The sequence below is a fragment of the Panthera uncia genome, assembly GCF_023721935.1.
Source record: "Panthera uncia isolate 11264 chromosome B2 unlocalized genomic scaffold, Puncia_PCG_1.0 HiC_scaffold_25, whole genome shotgun sequence".
Lineage (NCBI taxonomy): Eukaryota > Metazoa > Chordata > Mammalia > Carnivora > Felidae > Panthera > Panthera uncia.
Genome location: NW_026057581.1, coordinates 2,773,257 through 2,787,310, shown reverse-complemented (window position 1 = coordinate 2,787,310; position 14,054 = coordinate 2,773,257). Strand labels below are relative to the sequence as shown.

The following is a 14,054-nucleotide window of genomic DNA, read 5'->3' as shown; positions in this document are numbered from 1 at the left end:
TAGCCACAGTATTGCGAGCCTTTGTATTCCATTTCTTTACTCAGGAGAAAAGGCAGGCTTATCTTTGCCTTCATACCTCTCTCCCTCAGGGTGGTCTGGCACTGTCCCGGCCCCAAATGGGCCGGAGAGGCCCACTTTTTTTCCCCTAAGCTGGGTGAAAGCACTGCTCTACGAATCTAACGTCCCCTCCGGCACACAGTATCTTTCTAATTATATCGTACCGCCCAGGACACGCGGTAACCGGAGGTAAAAGTCTGGCTTTGGAAGACCAGTGGGGACTGAATTTACCAATAGAAGCAGATTAGAACGCCTAACGGAGTAAAGTTACAAGACAATAGGCTGTTAGGATCGACAGGAAGCCACTCTTGCTCACAACCAAAGGACCCACATTCGCGTTACAGCCAGGAATCATTTTTAGTTCACACAACACACGTATACAAACTTGTGTTACTCTCCCGTTAAGGGGCATACTAGAGTGTTTGCTGCAAACCCGCAAGAGTCAACTCACAGCACATCCGGCTTCCTTCCAGCCAGAGGCGGTTACGGGCACAGTAGGCATTACTCACTGCAATGGAATCCTCATGGTTGCCTCAAAGAAACCGCCTGAACTGGAGCCTAGATTCTAAACATGTAGTTACAGCTCTGATATTGACAGGTTAGTGGCTCTTAAAAGAGCCTTTGGGTTAAATATTCTTACTTGGCAACTTTACTTCGCGCTGGTGTACTTGGTGACGGCCTTGGTGCCCTCGGACACGGCGTGCTTGGCCAGCTCCCCGGGCAGCAGCAGGCGCACGGCCGTCTGGATCTCCCGGGACGTGATGGTCGAGCGCTTGTTGTAATGCGCCAGGCGCGACGCCTCGCCCGCGATGCGCTCGAAGATGTCGTTCACGAACGAGTTCATGATGCCCATGGCCTTGGACGAGATGCCGGTGTCGGGGTGCACCTGCTTCAGCACCTTGTACACGTACACCGAGTAGCTCTCCTTGCGGCTGCGCTTGCGCTTCTTGCCGTCCTTCTTCTGCGCCTTGGTCACCGCCTTCTTCGAGCCCTTCTTCGGGGCCGGGGCGGACTTGGCTGGCTCAGGCATGGCCGAGAGAAGACCTGCCGCGCTGAGAAGAGAAACGAAAACTATACTGCGGGCAAAGCGCAACTTGTCCTTTTTATGTAGAAGCCCTTATGCAAATAAGGTGCAAGTTACAGTCCTGGGTCTGATTGGTGACTAGTCAACTTGACGTCAGCAGTTAGTTCTGCCCAATCGCAACGCGAGACTCCCAAAGCTTCATTCTCATTGGATGAAATAAAGCCACCAGCTTAGCCAATGCAAAGTCTTCTTTTTCGCGCTCAATAGGGTTATAAAAAGTGCTGGCCTGGTGCTGGCTGTATCAGGTACACTCTGTGCATCTGGGGTCGTCATGTCTGGACGCGGGAAGCAGGGCGGCAAGGCTCGCGCCAAGGCCAAGACGCGCTCGTCGCGGGCCGGGCTGCAGTTCCCGGTGGGGCGCGTGCACCGCCTGCTCCGCAAGGGCAACTACGCCGAGCGGGTCGGGGCCGGCGCGCCGGTGTACCTGGCGGCCGTGCTGGAGTACCTGACGGCCGAGATCCTGGAGCTGGCGGGCAACGCGGCCCGCGACAACAAGAAGACGCGCATCATCCCGCGCCACCTGCAGCTGGCCATCCGCAACGACGAGGAGCTCAACAAGCTGCTGGGCCGCGTCACCATCGCGCAGGGCGGCGTCCTGCCCAACATCCAGGCCGTGCTGCTGCCCAAGAAGACCGAGAGCCACCACAAGGCCAAATAAGCAGTAAGGTTAGGGAAGTTGCCAAACAAAGGCTCTTTTCAGAGCCACTTAAGCCATCAAAGAGAAAGCTGGTACACACTATCTGCTGTGTTTTTTGGTGACTGTGTTGTAAGGCCTCGTTAATCACGTGGGAGATGAAGTGTCAATTCTACGGGCGATAACTACACGTAGTCTGACCTACAGGAAGGACAAGCTGGAGAGAAGGGGTAGCGGGTTTAGGACAGGCTTGTCCAGAGGTTTCAGATGGAGCCAGTCAGGCAAATTCCTGAACTGATTTTGATTACGTTATCCGTTACCAGTTTTAGGCGGCCAAAAGTACTGGATGCAGTGACCACTTTTCCAGAAGAAATTTAGCTGTATGAATGTACTAGAAGAGTTCTGGAAAAGGACACTGATTCTTAAGTGCTCTGAATTCTCAGGTGCTGGAATTCTTAGTGGTCTTCCCCTTTTAAGATTTCATTACGAAGGTAGTCTGACTTACTGGTTAAAAGTACACAGGATTTACTGAATCCCACATTGGTAAATCCTTGGTCCTGTTTCTTTGGAGCCCATGTGTTCATTTGATTCACTCTTCCAGCAGCTCAGGACCCAATAGCGGATGCAACCTAGAAAATCTGCCTCCGTGGAAATTACTCCAGTAAGAGACAAACACAGAATCATACAATAGGTTAGGTGTCAAATATCTTGTGCAGAAAATAGAGCAGCTACACAGCATAATGGGGACCCTTATTTTAGATCGAAGGTAAGTGTAGATAACTTCTTTAAAGGTGTATCTGATCAGAGACCGACGTTCATCTAAAAAAGAGACGAGCCAGGTAGATAGAGGAAGAGAATTACAAGTGGAGGGAACTGAAAATGCAGAGGCCTTAAGACAGAACATGTGTGTGGCATTAGTTGGGAACAGCCAGCAGGCCCAGAAGACTACGGTATGAAAGCAAACGGTGGGGGGCATAACGTAGGACTTTGTAGTATGTGGATGAATGTGGATGAGTCATCAAAAGCACTAGCAATCCTGATCTCTGAGGTAATCAATTTGATAATACAAATCAAAGTTGTCAAAATCTGTGGACCCCAACCCATTAAAAAAAAGAGAGATACCATAAAAGTAGTATTAATTTGTCGTGTGGTCACAAACAGCGATGTTAAGAGCGCACAGTTTATAATTCAATACACACAGATCTGTTTGCTACTGAATGGAAGGAAGAAATATTCCTCTGTCCAGATTTCTTCGAGCCGGGCTAAGAACTCAATTGACATGAGACGGATTAGGAGGAGGAAAAAAATGTTTTGTGACGTGCGTGGGGAGGCCCAGTAATGAAATTGACACTTGAACAGACTGTAAAGCGGGCAATTTTCATACACTTGAGACAGACAAAAAAAAACAAAAAAAAACAAAAAGTGAGGATTTGACAGGGTAAAGAAAACAGATGTTTGGGAATCTTATAATTAGTAAGAAATTTTAAGTAAAAGTTGGGCTGAGGTAGTCGATTGGTGAGAGACGTCACAAGGCTTGTTACTCTCAATTCACTTTCTCTGGTGATAAGTGGTCTTTTACTTTTCCGTCCTGGGAGGTGACCTTTCCTAAGGGAGATGTTTCCTGCTTCCCCGGGGGACCGAAGATGGTGTGAGGTCCTCGCACCTGCTGCTTCCCAAGAAGCTCCCATTCAAAATAATCAATACGCCATAGAGGTCCATTTGGGGCGGCCTCCCGGGGCCCCCACACTAGTCCTGGTCTTAGCTCGCGGAAGCCCTACTGAATAAAGCAATAATAAAATGCCAGAGGCCCAGGACAAACATTATGGTGACAGAGCAACGCTGGTGAGGTTCTCCGGGAGCGGATGCCCAGGTGGAGTTTGGGGTACAAGATGTTATTAAGGACCAACAGCTGTGACAGGAGGAAGAGGAACTAGGACCGGACAGAGGGTCAGACCGTGCCGCGGGCCAGACAAACGTGGGGGCACAGACCCCTGAGCCGCCCGTCAGCGATGTCCCGCACTGGGCAAAGATCCTCCCGGCCCAGTGTGCATGTCCCCGCTTTGCTCTGTGCGGGCTGCAGGCCCTGGACGAGAGCCGGGTCAGGTCCTGTCACTCGGGCAAAGCCTGAAGTTGCTCGGCGGCTGTTCTAACCGCACTCGCTCTGCAGCTGGACAGCAAGGCTTCCCCGGAGGGGGGGTCTGCGCCCCGCATTTGTATGTCTCTGACATACGTTAACATGCATGTAAACACTGACGGTGAGTAATGTCTGTGACGGTGTTTGTAAAGCTTACTTTTTAACACATATGGCTGGTATCACCTCTTTACTTTCATTGGGGAATTCAAAAGGGATGTGGGTTTTTTTTAGAGAAATGAGAAAATCTACAGACTTTCTAAAAAATTTTTACTAATGTTGTCTACTCCCGTAAGATTGTATTAGATGCTTGATTCATCTCAAAGGGAAAGTGATATAAAACAGTTATAAGGACTACAGGGTGGGGGGAGGTGGGGGGGGCGGGCACCTGGGGGGCTCAGTCGGTTGAGTGGTTCACTTCGGCTCAGGTCACGATCTCATGGTTGGTGACATCGAGCCCCATGTCAGGCTCTGCACTGACAGCAGAAAGTCTGCTTGGAATTCTGTCTCTCTCTCTCTCTGTCCCTCCCTCCCTGTCTCTCTTAAAATTAAATAAATAAACTTAAAACAAAAAAAAAAACAACAACAACTATAAGGACTACGGAGGATCTTCCACTGGCCCTCCCTCCTTCCTCCAGATCCAGCCAATCACCTCACTCTCCCGGTACTGGGAAATAATCCAGCCTTACACCATGATGTGGACGCTTCAGAATGAACAGCTGAGGCCCAAAGGGGAGGAGAGGGAGCCTTTCAAGAGCACATGGAAGGGAGATTCCATACAGACCACTCTGGGCTACAGATGAGGTGGGTATTGTTCTAATTCCAACCCAGAAAAGAAAAGCTATGGGCTGAGTGTTTGTATCTCACCCTCACCCCCTAGTTCTTGGGCTAAAACCCTAAACTCCAATGGGATGGTACTAGGAGGTGGGACCTTTGGGAGGTGACTGGTTTCCCATGAGGTCATGAGGGTAGAATCCCCAGGATGGGATTAGTGCTCTTATAAGAGTGAGAGAGGGGCACCTGGGCACCTGGGTGGCTTGGTCAGTTGAGCGTCCGACTTCGGCTCAGGTCGTGATCTCACGGTCCATGAGTTCGAGCCCTGCATCGGGCTCTGTGCTGATGGCTCAGAGCCTGGAGCCTGTTTCAGATTCTGTGTCTCCCTCTCTTTCTGCTCCTCCCCTGTTCATGCTCTGTCTCTCTCTGTCTCAAAAATAAACGTTAAAAAAAAAAAAAAAAGCGAGAGACTAGGACACCTGCCTCCCCGCAGCCCACAGAGACATCACATGAGCACACAGTGAGAGGATGGCCTCTACCAGCCAGGAAGCCAGCCCTCAGCCGACACTGATGGTACCGGCACCTTGATCTTGTGGTTCCTAGACTCCAGAACTGCGACAAATAAATGTATTGCTGGGGAAACTGGGGAGACCCTGGGCTCTGGGGCCTCGACTCAAGCCAGACCCAAAGGAGTCCCGGAAGGTTCCTGGTCTCGTCAGAAGGAATTCAAGGACAGACACGCTGGTTTCCCACTTTTTCCTCTTCACTTGCCCAGGGGCTTCCTGTCATGGCGCCGCCATCGTGGGCCCGTCTGGTGGGATGGGGCTTCTCAGGAGTACGGCCCGGACAGGCCTCTGTCCTTCCCCACAGCTGGGCACGGCCTCCTCCGTGCTGGCCTCCGGGCTTCCTGTGGGCTTCCTGTGAGAGCTGAACTAAATGCCTGCTCTGACATTGTTATTTAAGCCGCCAGCCTATGGTGTAGGCTCCCACAGCGTAAGCCAAGAAAGTACAGTGTGATTCAATCAGATTCTCAATGGGTAAAAGATAACTCTGTAAATCAAGATATTATCTACCTCAACACAGAACCCGTACGTAACTGCCCTTCTCGTAACTACCTGGTCTTCTGTACTTTGGTCTAAAGTGTGCAAACCTTGGTTGAGAAGGTTCGAAGGGACATGTTGAAAGATTTTAGGAGAGGAGTAGCGTGTAGATGGTCAGATTTGCATTAACAAACGCCAAATGAGGGGCGCCTGGGAGGCGCAATTGGTTAAGCGTCCGACTCTTGATCTTGGCCCAGAGGGTCGTGATCCCACAGTCCATGGGTTCAAGTCCTGCACCAACAGCGCGGAGCCTGCTTGGGATTCTGTCTCTCCTTCTCTCTGCCCCTCCCCTGCTTGGGCTCGCGCCCGCTCTCTCTCAAAATAAATAAACAAGCTTCATAAATATATTTTTTTAAATGAGGAAGAATAAAACTAGATTTCATTATTCAAGTCATGTTTACAGTAGTCGTTTCCTGAAAACGAGGATCACAGTTAATACATTCTTTTCCTCGTTCTATTCTTTACTCCTTCATCTCACCTATTACTAGATGGAGTTGTTGTAACACATGGGGTATAGGGAACAATTGTAAGGTCAGATCTAATGTTTAATATCAAAGCAAAATATCTAATATTTATCCCCCAAAGTAACTACATGATTCAGACAATTAATAATGACAAAATCTCAGAGATCTACGTGGTTATGGATAATGGGGATGCTTGACTAAGGACAAAAGAATATAACTCTATACCAGGCTGACTTTGTTGACGTTGCTTCACTTATCGGGGAATCTAAACCCTATGTGTGCTGTTAATTTTTTTAATGTTAATTTATTTTTGAGAGAGAGAGAGAGAGAGAGCGCCCACGAGCAGGGGAGGGGCACAGAGAGAGAGACAGAATCCAAAGCAGGCTCTGCACTATTAGCTCATAACCTGATGTGGGGCTTGAACTCATGAACCGTGAGATCATGACCTAAGCTGATCAGATGCTCAGTAGACTGAGCCACCCAGGCGCCCCCCATGTGTGCTATTTTCAGCACCTGATAGGAGTTCTGACGTTTACAAGAATGACTGATACCTACACTCACAACTGGCCATCGGCATATAAGTTTAAGATCCCAGATGTCCCTTGGCATAACACAAAGGAAAATACCAAAAGAACTCTGAGGGCAAAACTGCCTGTGCAAATTAATATTGTTTGACCCCTCAAAAGCTAACCACATCATATTCATGGTAGAATTGCGAAACTAATTGGTGTCTTTGTGGAGAAATCATTGCATCCCATACTCTGCTTGCTTGAAACATTTATGAATTAATAAAATTATCAGATCAGAATTAGAAAGCCCCGTCAGGGACGGGCCCTTCTGATTTGGCCTGGCACTGTCGCTAAATAAATCAGAAGCCTCTCTGAACATTCTAGTCAGTTTCCAAAATGTCCTTTCAGGAGATCAGTTTGCACAGAGATCGTATTCGACTTGTTCCGTCCCTTTCCCAGGGGAAGGAATGCGGTGTTACAGTGATCTTGTCCCCTCAACCTCCCTACTCAAGAGCTAACCAGCACCATTGCCAGAAGCAACTAGATTCTCCTTTCTTCCTGGCTTCTCCTTTCCCTCCCATTGCCTCCCACTGGCGGAAACTACCCAGAACCCTGCTGACAAAGGAATCAAGAAATATAATCTATAGTCTTCTAGCCTTCGGGATACAAAGAAAAGCATGAGGTGAGAACAGAGACACAACAGACACACACTCATAAAGCAAAGGGTTCACCATGCATGGCTTTCTCTACATCCACGACTTCTTTTCTGCTTTATTTCTTTCTCATAACACTCTAATCACAAGGGATTGTTTACTGCTTCTAAAATAGGTGATGGCTCTTCCTGCCTCAGGACCTTTACATGTGCTGTTTTCAAGGCCCAGAGTGCTTGTCCATCCGGTCACTCTTTGCATAACCTCCTATTTTTTTTTTAATTTTTTTTAACATTTATTTATTTTTGAGACAGAGAGAGAGAGAGCATGAACAGGGGAGGGTCAGAGAAAGAGGGAGACACAGAATCTGAAACGGGCTCCAGGCTCCGAGCTGTCAGCACAGAGCCCAACGCGGGGCTCGAACCCACGGACTGCGAGATCATGACCTGAGCCGAAGTCGGACACTCAACCGACTGAGCCACCCAGGCGCCCCAACCTCCTATTATCCTACTGTTATTTTATGTCATTTTTCATTAAAAAAAATCATCTCTCGGTGAGGTATTCCCCGAATCCTGATCCACATTACGCGTTCTGCAGCCATTCGCTGTTACTAGACCAGATTCTTAAACTCCTTATCAATTACCATATTTTACAAACACATATCTTATTTGTATTTGTGTTTAATGTCTGTAAACTTCACTAGCATGTAAGCTGAAAGAGGTCAGTATGGCAGCTAGTGTTTCACCAGAAAAAGGACGCTCAGACTGAATACTTTGATATCGTTTCATTGGCGCGTGAAGAGCAGGGAGCAAGTCGTTAAGAAGTCACAAGGGACAGAGAAGCTAATCCATGGAGGCCGTCACCACCCCCCACCCTCCCAGCCCCAGAGGGCAATGGGAGGAAAGGGAATCTGGAGACAAAGGGTGCTCCTTCCTCTGTCTAAACTGCCAAATCCAGCCCGGAAGCCGGAGGGCAAAGATTGAATTGGTCGATTCAGAGGTCAGCCTCCCTGCCGGTGAAGGAGGGGAGAGCAACTGTCTGGCCCAGCCCTTCCCCTTGTTCCCCGGCACTTCCTCTTGTCCTTTCCCACAGGAAAACTCTGTATTTCCAACATGGGAGGGTGAACTGGCAGCCTGCTCACCGGATAATTTCAGTTTGTTCAGAGACCCACCTTAAATTTAACATGTTACCACCTTCTTAGAAGGTGTTGGGGTAAAACGTGAGAAATAATCAGCTGACAGAATACAAAGCTACTAGGGATCCTGCTTCTGATCAGGAGGCTTAAATTAGCCATCTCACTTCTAAAAACTCATTCCTTATCACCCTGACCTCTGCAAGCACCTTAGCCGCATTCTTACACACATGGGGGTAAAATCTACGCCTTTATTCCCGTGGGACCCATGTCCTTGCGAGTCTTTTTTTTTTTTTTAAATTGTTCCGCCACAATGTTTTTAGTGCCCAGGGCTGGTGGCAAACAATACTTAGAAGCTTCTCTCGGTTCCAGTAGTATCTTTTTCGCCCCCATTGGATAACAGACACCCAATTACTTCCTGGAAATTGGGATGAATCATCCCAGCGAGAAGAGGAACTCTTTTCTCTGCCTATTGGTTCAGTGGCACGGAGAGACTAAAATGCGCAGAGGCCTTTCTCAGCCTTTAAATTTGTTGAAACTGACTAATCAATTAATTTGAAAACTGACAATGCTCCCTCCCGGACACATTGCTCTGTTGGGCATGAAGACCTTCAAGCCCTCGGAGCTGAAGTTCACAGGGGTGGGATACAAAATTCTCCTAATGGATTACCGGGTGTAATGATGAGAGGGGCCATTCTCACCTTGACGCCTTGATTCCCAGATCCGTGTATTCTGAATACAGAGGGCATGGCTTTCTGTGTTGCCCCTTGTTTTAAGGCGCGGTTGGAAGGAACACCCTGTAGGACAAAAACTTGAAGATCCTCATCTCAGTTAGTGGCATAATGAGCTTCCAGAAGGCCATTTCACAGTTCTATCAAGCCGCTAGCTTCTGGGTGATGCGTGCATGTTATGACCGGTGAATACCATGGGTACAAGGCCATTGCCTCAAAGTATGTGCCCGACTTAGAGGCACTGTTTGGGGTTCCATGATGACGGGAAGGGTATCCCGTGGGTCCGTGGATGGTGGTAGGAGCTGAAACATATAAACAAGGAAAGCAAATTCAGGCCCCAGATAGGTGTCTACCTTGTAAGGAAAAATCAGTGCTTCCTCCGTGAAAGAAGGGTCTGGTATAATCAAATCGCTAACTAGTGGCCACTTGATGGAGCCCCGAAAGTGACCCGGTAAGGACGCTCAGCAGTGACCTCTGCCCTTGGCAAGCAGGACAGTCAGCAGTGATGGTGGCCCACTCAGCTGGGTGTTGGTGAGCGTTTGATTTGAACCTGCCCAACTCTGTACAGGGAGAATCTTGCCTTCGCTGTTTGGCCGGGGAAAGAGGTTAACTGATGCCCACAGAGAGGTCACCGTTTCCACCTGATGGTTAACAGCCTTCATGGGAGGAGCCCTCTGGTAATCACTTTGGGGTGACTCGAATACATTTGGATGCACACCCAGTGCTGTGCTGACAGGATCTCCCTTACCCTTGGGCTGAGTTGTAACTTACAATGCACAGCCATACAATTCTACTGGTGCTAGAATGCTCTGCAAAGCCAATCGAAACGGGCCATGATTGCCAATCCTCTGTTAACTGGTCTTAAGGAGTTCACCACGACCTTATAGAAGGAGGTTGAAAGAGGCGTAGCCAGGCAGTAGGAACAGATATCAAAGGAGTTCAGACTGCATCACACACACACCCCAGACCATCTCAGTTCTGGTCTTATCTATAGAATTTCACTTTCAAATAAGATGCTACTGTGAGTACCCAGTTGTATGATTCAGTAGATCATAGAACACCTGGGGAATATCTGTGGACACATATCTACTTTGTGTCCCAACGTCACGCATTCAGTAACTATAATGGCTCAGTAGGTGTCAGAGGCTACTTTTACATAAAGAATCGTTGTCATTAGAAGAAGCCATGGCCTTACTCTAAGTCCCCGGGTGTAGTACTCTTCATGAGGTTTGCAAGAGTCTCTTGGAGCATCCCCGTGCGCCACGGATAACCTGCACTGGGAGGACTGTGTCGCGAGGAGAGGGGAGGTCAGGAAAAGCTTCCCGGACGAACTGAAGCTACTGGATCCAACCGGGTGAAGAGCAGGCAGAGGGCAGGGCAGCCCGCCAGGGGGCAGGGCCGTCCCGAGGGGCTTCCGGTCCACGCCCGCAGCGCGCAGTCGGGTCCCGGTTCTGGCAGCCGGGGAGGCAGGAGGAAGAGGCCGGAACGAGACCGGAGCCCCTGCGGGCAGCGCGGGGTGCGGGCCCAGGCCGGCCGGGCCCTCCCGACCTCCGGCAGGTGCACCGGGCGGCACCCAGCCGCGCGCTCCGGAGACCCCGGACCCGGACTGCGCGCCGGGCCCCGCAGATTCCGGCCGGTTGGGGCACAAAGGGGCCCCAGGATGCCTCTCTCCGAGGCAGCATGTCTCCAGCCTGCGGCCAGAGCGCAGAGGACCACGCGTCGTAAAACTCGGGCAGAGACCCGCGTGAGCCGGGACGTGGGAGTGGTGCGTTCGCGAGCGTTCCCGCCCCCGGCGAGGGGCCGCCAGGGTCGGCCACGTCCATGTGGCGGAACTTAATGTTCCTCCCCTTCGGTTTGCTCGCCAAGAGCACAGTATCCGAGCGGGGAGGGCGGAGCAGTCCTCGGGGTGAGCAATTCAAAAAAAAAAAAGGACGGACGGCCCAGTGCAGGTGTCTCCCGACGACACAGGTAGGCGTTGCTGACAAAGGAGGAAGGCCCGGCCGGGAGCAGGCGGCCCGCGGTGGCGCGCCGTGATCGTATAGTGGTTAGTACTCTGCGTTGTGGCCGCAGCAACCTCGGTTCGAATCCGAGTCACGGCAGGAGTGTGTGGTGCCCGCCTTTTTTCATCGCGACCAGGGGACGCCTGAGACCCGTGTCCTTCACCACCAACCCGACCTCAGGCATCCCTGTCTCTTTTTAGTGCTGTTCTCCCCAACCATGCCCAAGTCCCGTGGCCCTGTGGGCACTGGCTGCAAGTCCCAAGAAGAAACTGAAGTGACAAAAATACACATAGAGACCTTTTCCTTTTCAACAGGAGGAAATGACTGTCCAAACGCAGACCCAGGTTGCTGATGGCGGTCTTCCCTAGGGACAAAGGCCTGATTATGAATCACGCCTGCTGAGTATGGTGGCTGGGCCAGGGCTGAAAAACTGTGACCTTCTGATCATCTGGAGAAAATTGGGGAGGGGGGGGAATACGGCTCAGAAGAATAACCCCTACCTCTAGCCTCTCCCGTTTCCAGAATGATTTAGAAAGGGGCAGGTGGACAGGTCAGGCGGGTGTAGAGAGAGCTGAGCTGAGGTGGAGGTGTCTCGAAGGAGACCCCCAGACCCCCAAGAACTCCCAGGAGCTCGACAACCCACAAATGGCGTCTCCTCTCTCCTGGGCCTTGTGGATTTTGAACGCTCAAAAAAATACTATTTGCTGTCTATTTTGTCATATTTTTGGAGCAGCTTTGAGCAATTTCCGCATGAAGATCTCCGATTTCCAAAAGCTTTCCCTTCCTAAGGCTTCAGTGGCCCCTGTTCCTTCCCCAACTGTCTAGGTGACGTAGGGTCTGACGCTCGCACCCACAAAGCTTCTGACACGTTGTGACTGAGGCTTCTTGTACTGCCGGGGTCACCTCACGGGCAGCCCCAGTGGCCCGACCGCAGTCATACCAGTCACCCAGGGTCACCCATACCACATCTACTCAGTTTTCTCTGTTACGTGTGTTACTTCCACTCAGTCTTACAGGGGCAAGGACGGGGATCAAGCGCGTGTTTTACATGGTGAGGACAGGGGTCAAGTGCGTATGGACCCAGAAGGACCAGCTCCTGTCGATTCTTTCGCCACCAGTGAACGAGGAGACTGGTTGAGAACAGAGACCAACGGCTTGGTCCGGGAGTTCTCCAGAACACATGTTCTCCAGCTCTTAGTGGCCCGAGGAGTAGGTCATGCGCTGTGGCCCAGAGGCCACCTCTTAGTAGCAGGAGGGTTGGTGTCCTCGGTCTGGCCCTGAACTCTCTTGTAGCACCAGGCGAGTGCGGGGTGAAGACCTACGCTCTGTGATTTGCTCAAAAGGCCCAGAGCTTGCTTGGCGTGTCCCGTATGTTTACCTGGTACCATGTGCGTGTTTCTATTAGATGTATATTAGATTTATATTAGATATATTAGATGCTCTGCTCATGGCTCTATTGTGTAACGTTGAATGAACCTCAGTGGCAAATCCGGTCTAAACTGAGCGGCGGGGGGTGATAAAAACCGCCTCGTCCAGGGAGTCCTTTTACGTAGGCGTGAATATCGGTCTGGGAGCCGCCTACACAGCATGCCAGCCACATCCGCAGACAGGAAACTGCCCTCCTCGACGGCACTCACGATCCGGCTTTTAAACTTCTCTGCGCCCCATCGTCCTCCTCTCTCAAGGGAAGCGAAGGAGAATTACCACTTCCTACAACTGTTCTGAAGATGTAAGGGCGTGACGGGCGTGGTGGCACTGGCTCGGTGAGGTACAGACCCCAAAGCGACCCAACGAGCCATTGTCGTTATTGGCAAATCAAGAAAGCGCGTCGCGACCTCCACGGAGGGAGGGCTTCGCGCGGTGCTGATGATGCGGACACTGGAGCCAAAGTCAGCATCTTTTTAAGGGGCCTGACCACCGCGCCGTGCCATTTTGATGGGGAGAAGCCAAGAGCAAGCAGGAAGAGCTCTTTGTCCGTCCTCAGGATTAAGGTTTATTTCAAGATCTCGGCGAGGCCGCGGGTAAAGCCGGTCGTGGCCAAGACGTTCGCCATAGTAGGTTATATACGTTCGGGGAAAGCACGCAGCGAGGTCAGGGGGGAGGCAGATCAGAGGAAGCGTGGCCACAAGTCAGGGAATCGGGAAAAGGAAAGATTTACGTCCAAGAAGCTCTGTTGTCCTGTGAGCGGAAATCAGAGGGAGCGCCCGGGGCAGGGGCCATTTCTCCCAAGAGGGCAGCAGGCCGACTCTAGAGTCTACGTAGGCCGCACCAGTGCCTCCTTCGTGCTAACACGGCTGCTCAGATTGGAAAGCTTTTCAAGAGGAGAGGCGGAGGGCTTTTCCTCCAGGGCCCTAGGCAGGCTTTAGCTAGACTCAAGGGAATAGCCAGGCCTCACAAAGAACCCGGGGCAAGAGAGCTGCGCGCATACAGGTCCCGCCTGGGGACCAGCTGGGCAGTGAGCACGAGCTCCCGGCCCGCGTCCGGACACATCAGAGGCCGCCCCACACTTGACCCGAACCTCACCCGCGCGGGCCTCCCAAGGCCCGGCCACCAGTCTTTCCTCTAAGTGTGAGGCCCGGGGCAGGACAGACTGCCCCAGACGGAGGCTGGAAGGCGAGAGGGACAGCAGCAGGCCCTAAGCTGAACAGAACAGGTAAGAGCGGGCTCAAGGGACAGAGAGACATCGATTCGCATGGGATCTGCCTCACAGCTCTCGGTAGTCCCTTGGCCGAGGCAGAATTGTTAGCCATCCTCCTCCACCGCCGTAGCTAAAATGCCTAAACGCTTT

At 51.2% G+C, this 14,054-nt stretch overlaps 3 protein-coding genes and 1 non-coding gene across 4 annotated transcripts in view; 3 read left to right on the top strand and 1 right to left on the bottom strand.

The window, feature by feature from the left end:
* The window catches only part of LOC125939373 (uncharacterized), a 561,003-nt gene that overhangs the window by 10,557 nt on the left and 536,392 nt on the right, over window positions 1-14,054 (top strand). The gene's annotated exons all lie outside the window — the stretch shown is intronic.
* LOC125939391 (histone H2B type 1-K) lies at window positions 562-1,136 on the bottom strand. The gene has a single exon (XM_049654835.1). It carries the CDS (start codon window positions 1,085-1,087, stop codon window positions 707-709), a length of 381 nt encoding a protein of 126 aa, XP_049510792.1. The 5' UTR covers window positions 1,088-1,136; the 3' UTR covers window positions 562-706.
* LOC125939382 (histone H2A type 1-E) lies at window positions 1,392-1,835 on the top strand. Its single transcript, XM_049654821.1, has one exon. The coding sequence runs from the start codon at window positions 1,413-1,415 to the stop codon at window positions 1,797-1,799; it is 387 nt and encodes a 128-aa protein (XP_049510778.1). The 5' UTR covers window positions 1,392-1,412; the 3' UTR covers window positions 1,800-1,835.
* On the top strand, window positions 11,294-11,365 carry TRNAH-GUG (transfer RNA histidin (anticodon GUG)). The gene has a single exon. It is a non-coding gene; the product is annotated as a tRNA-His (tRNA).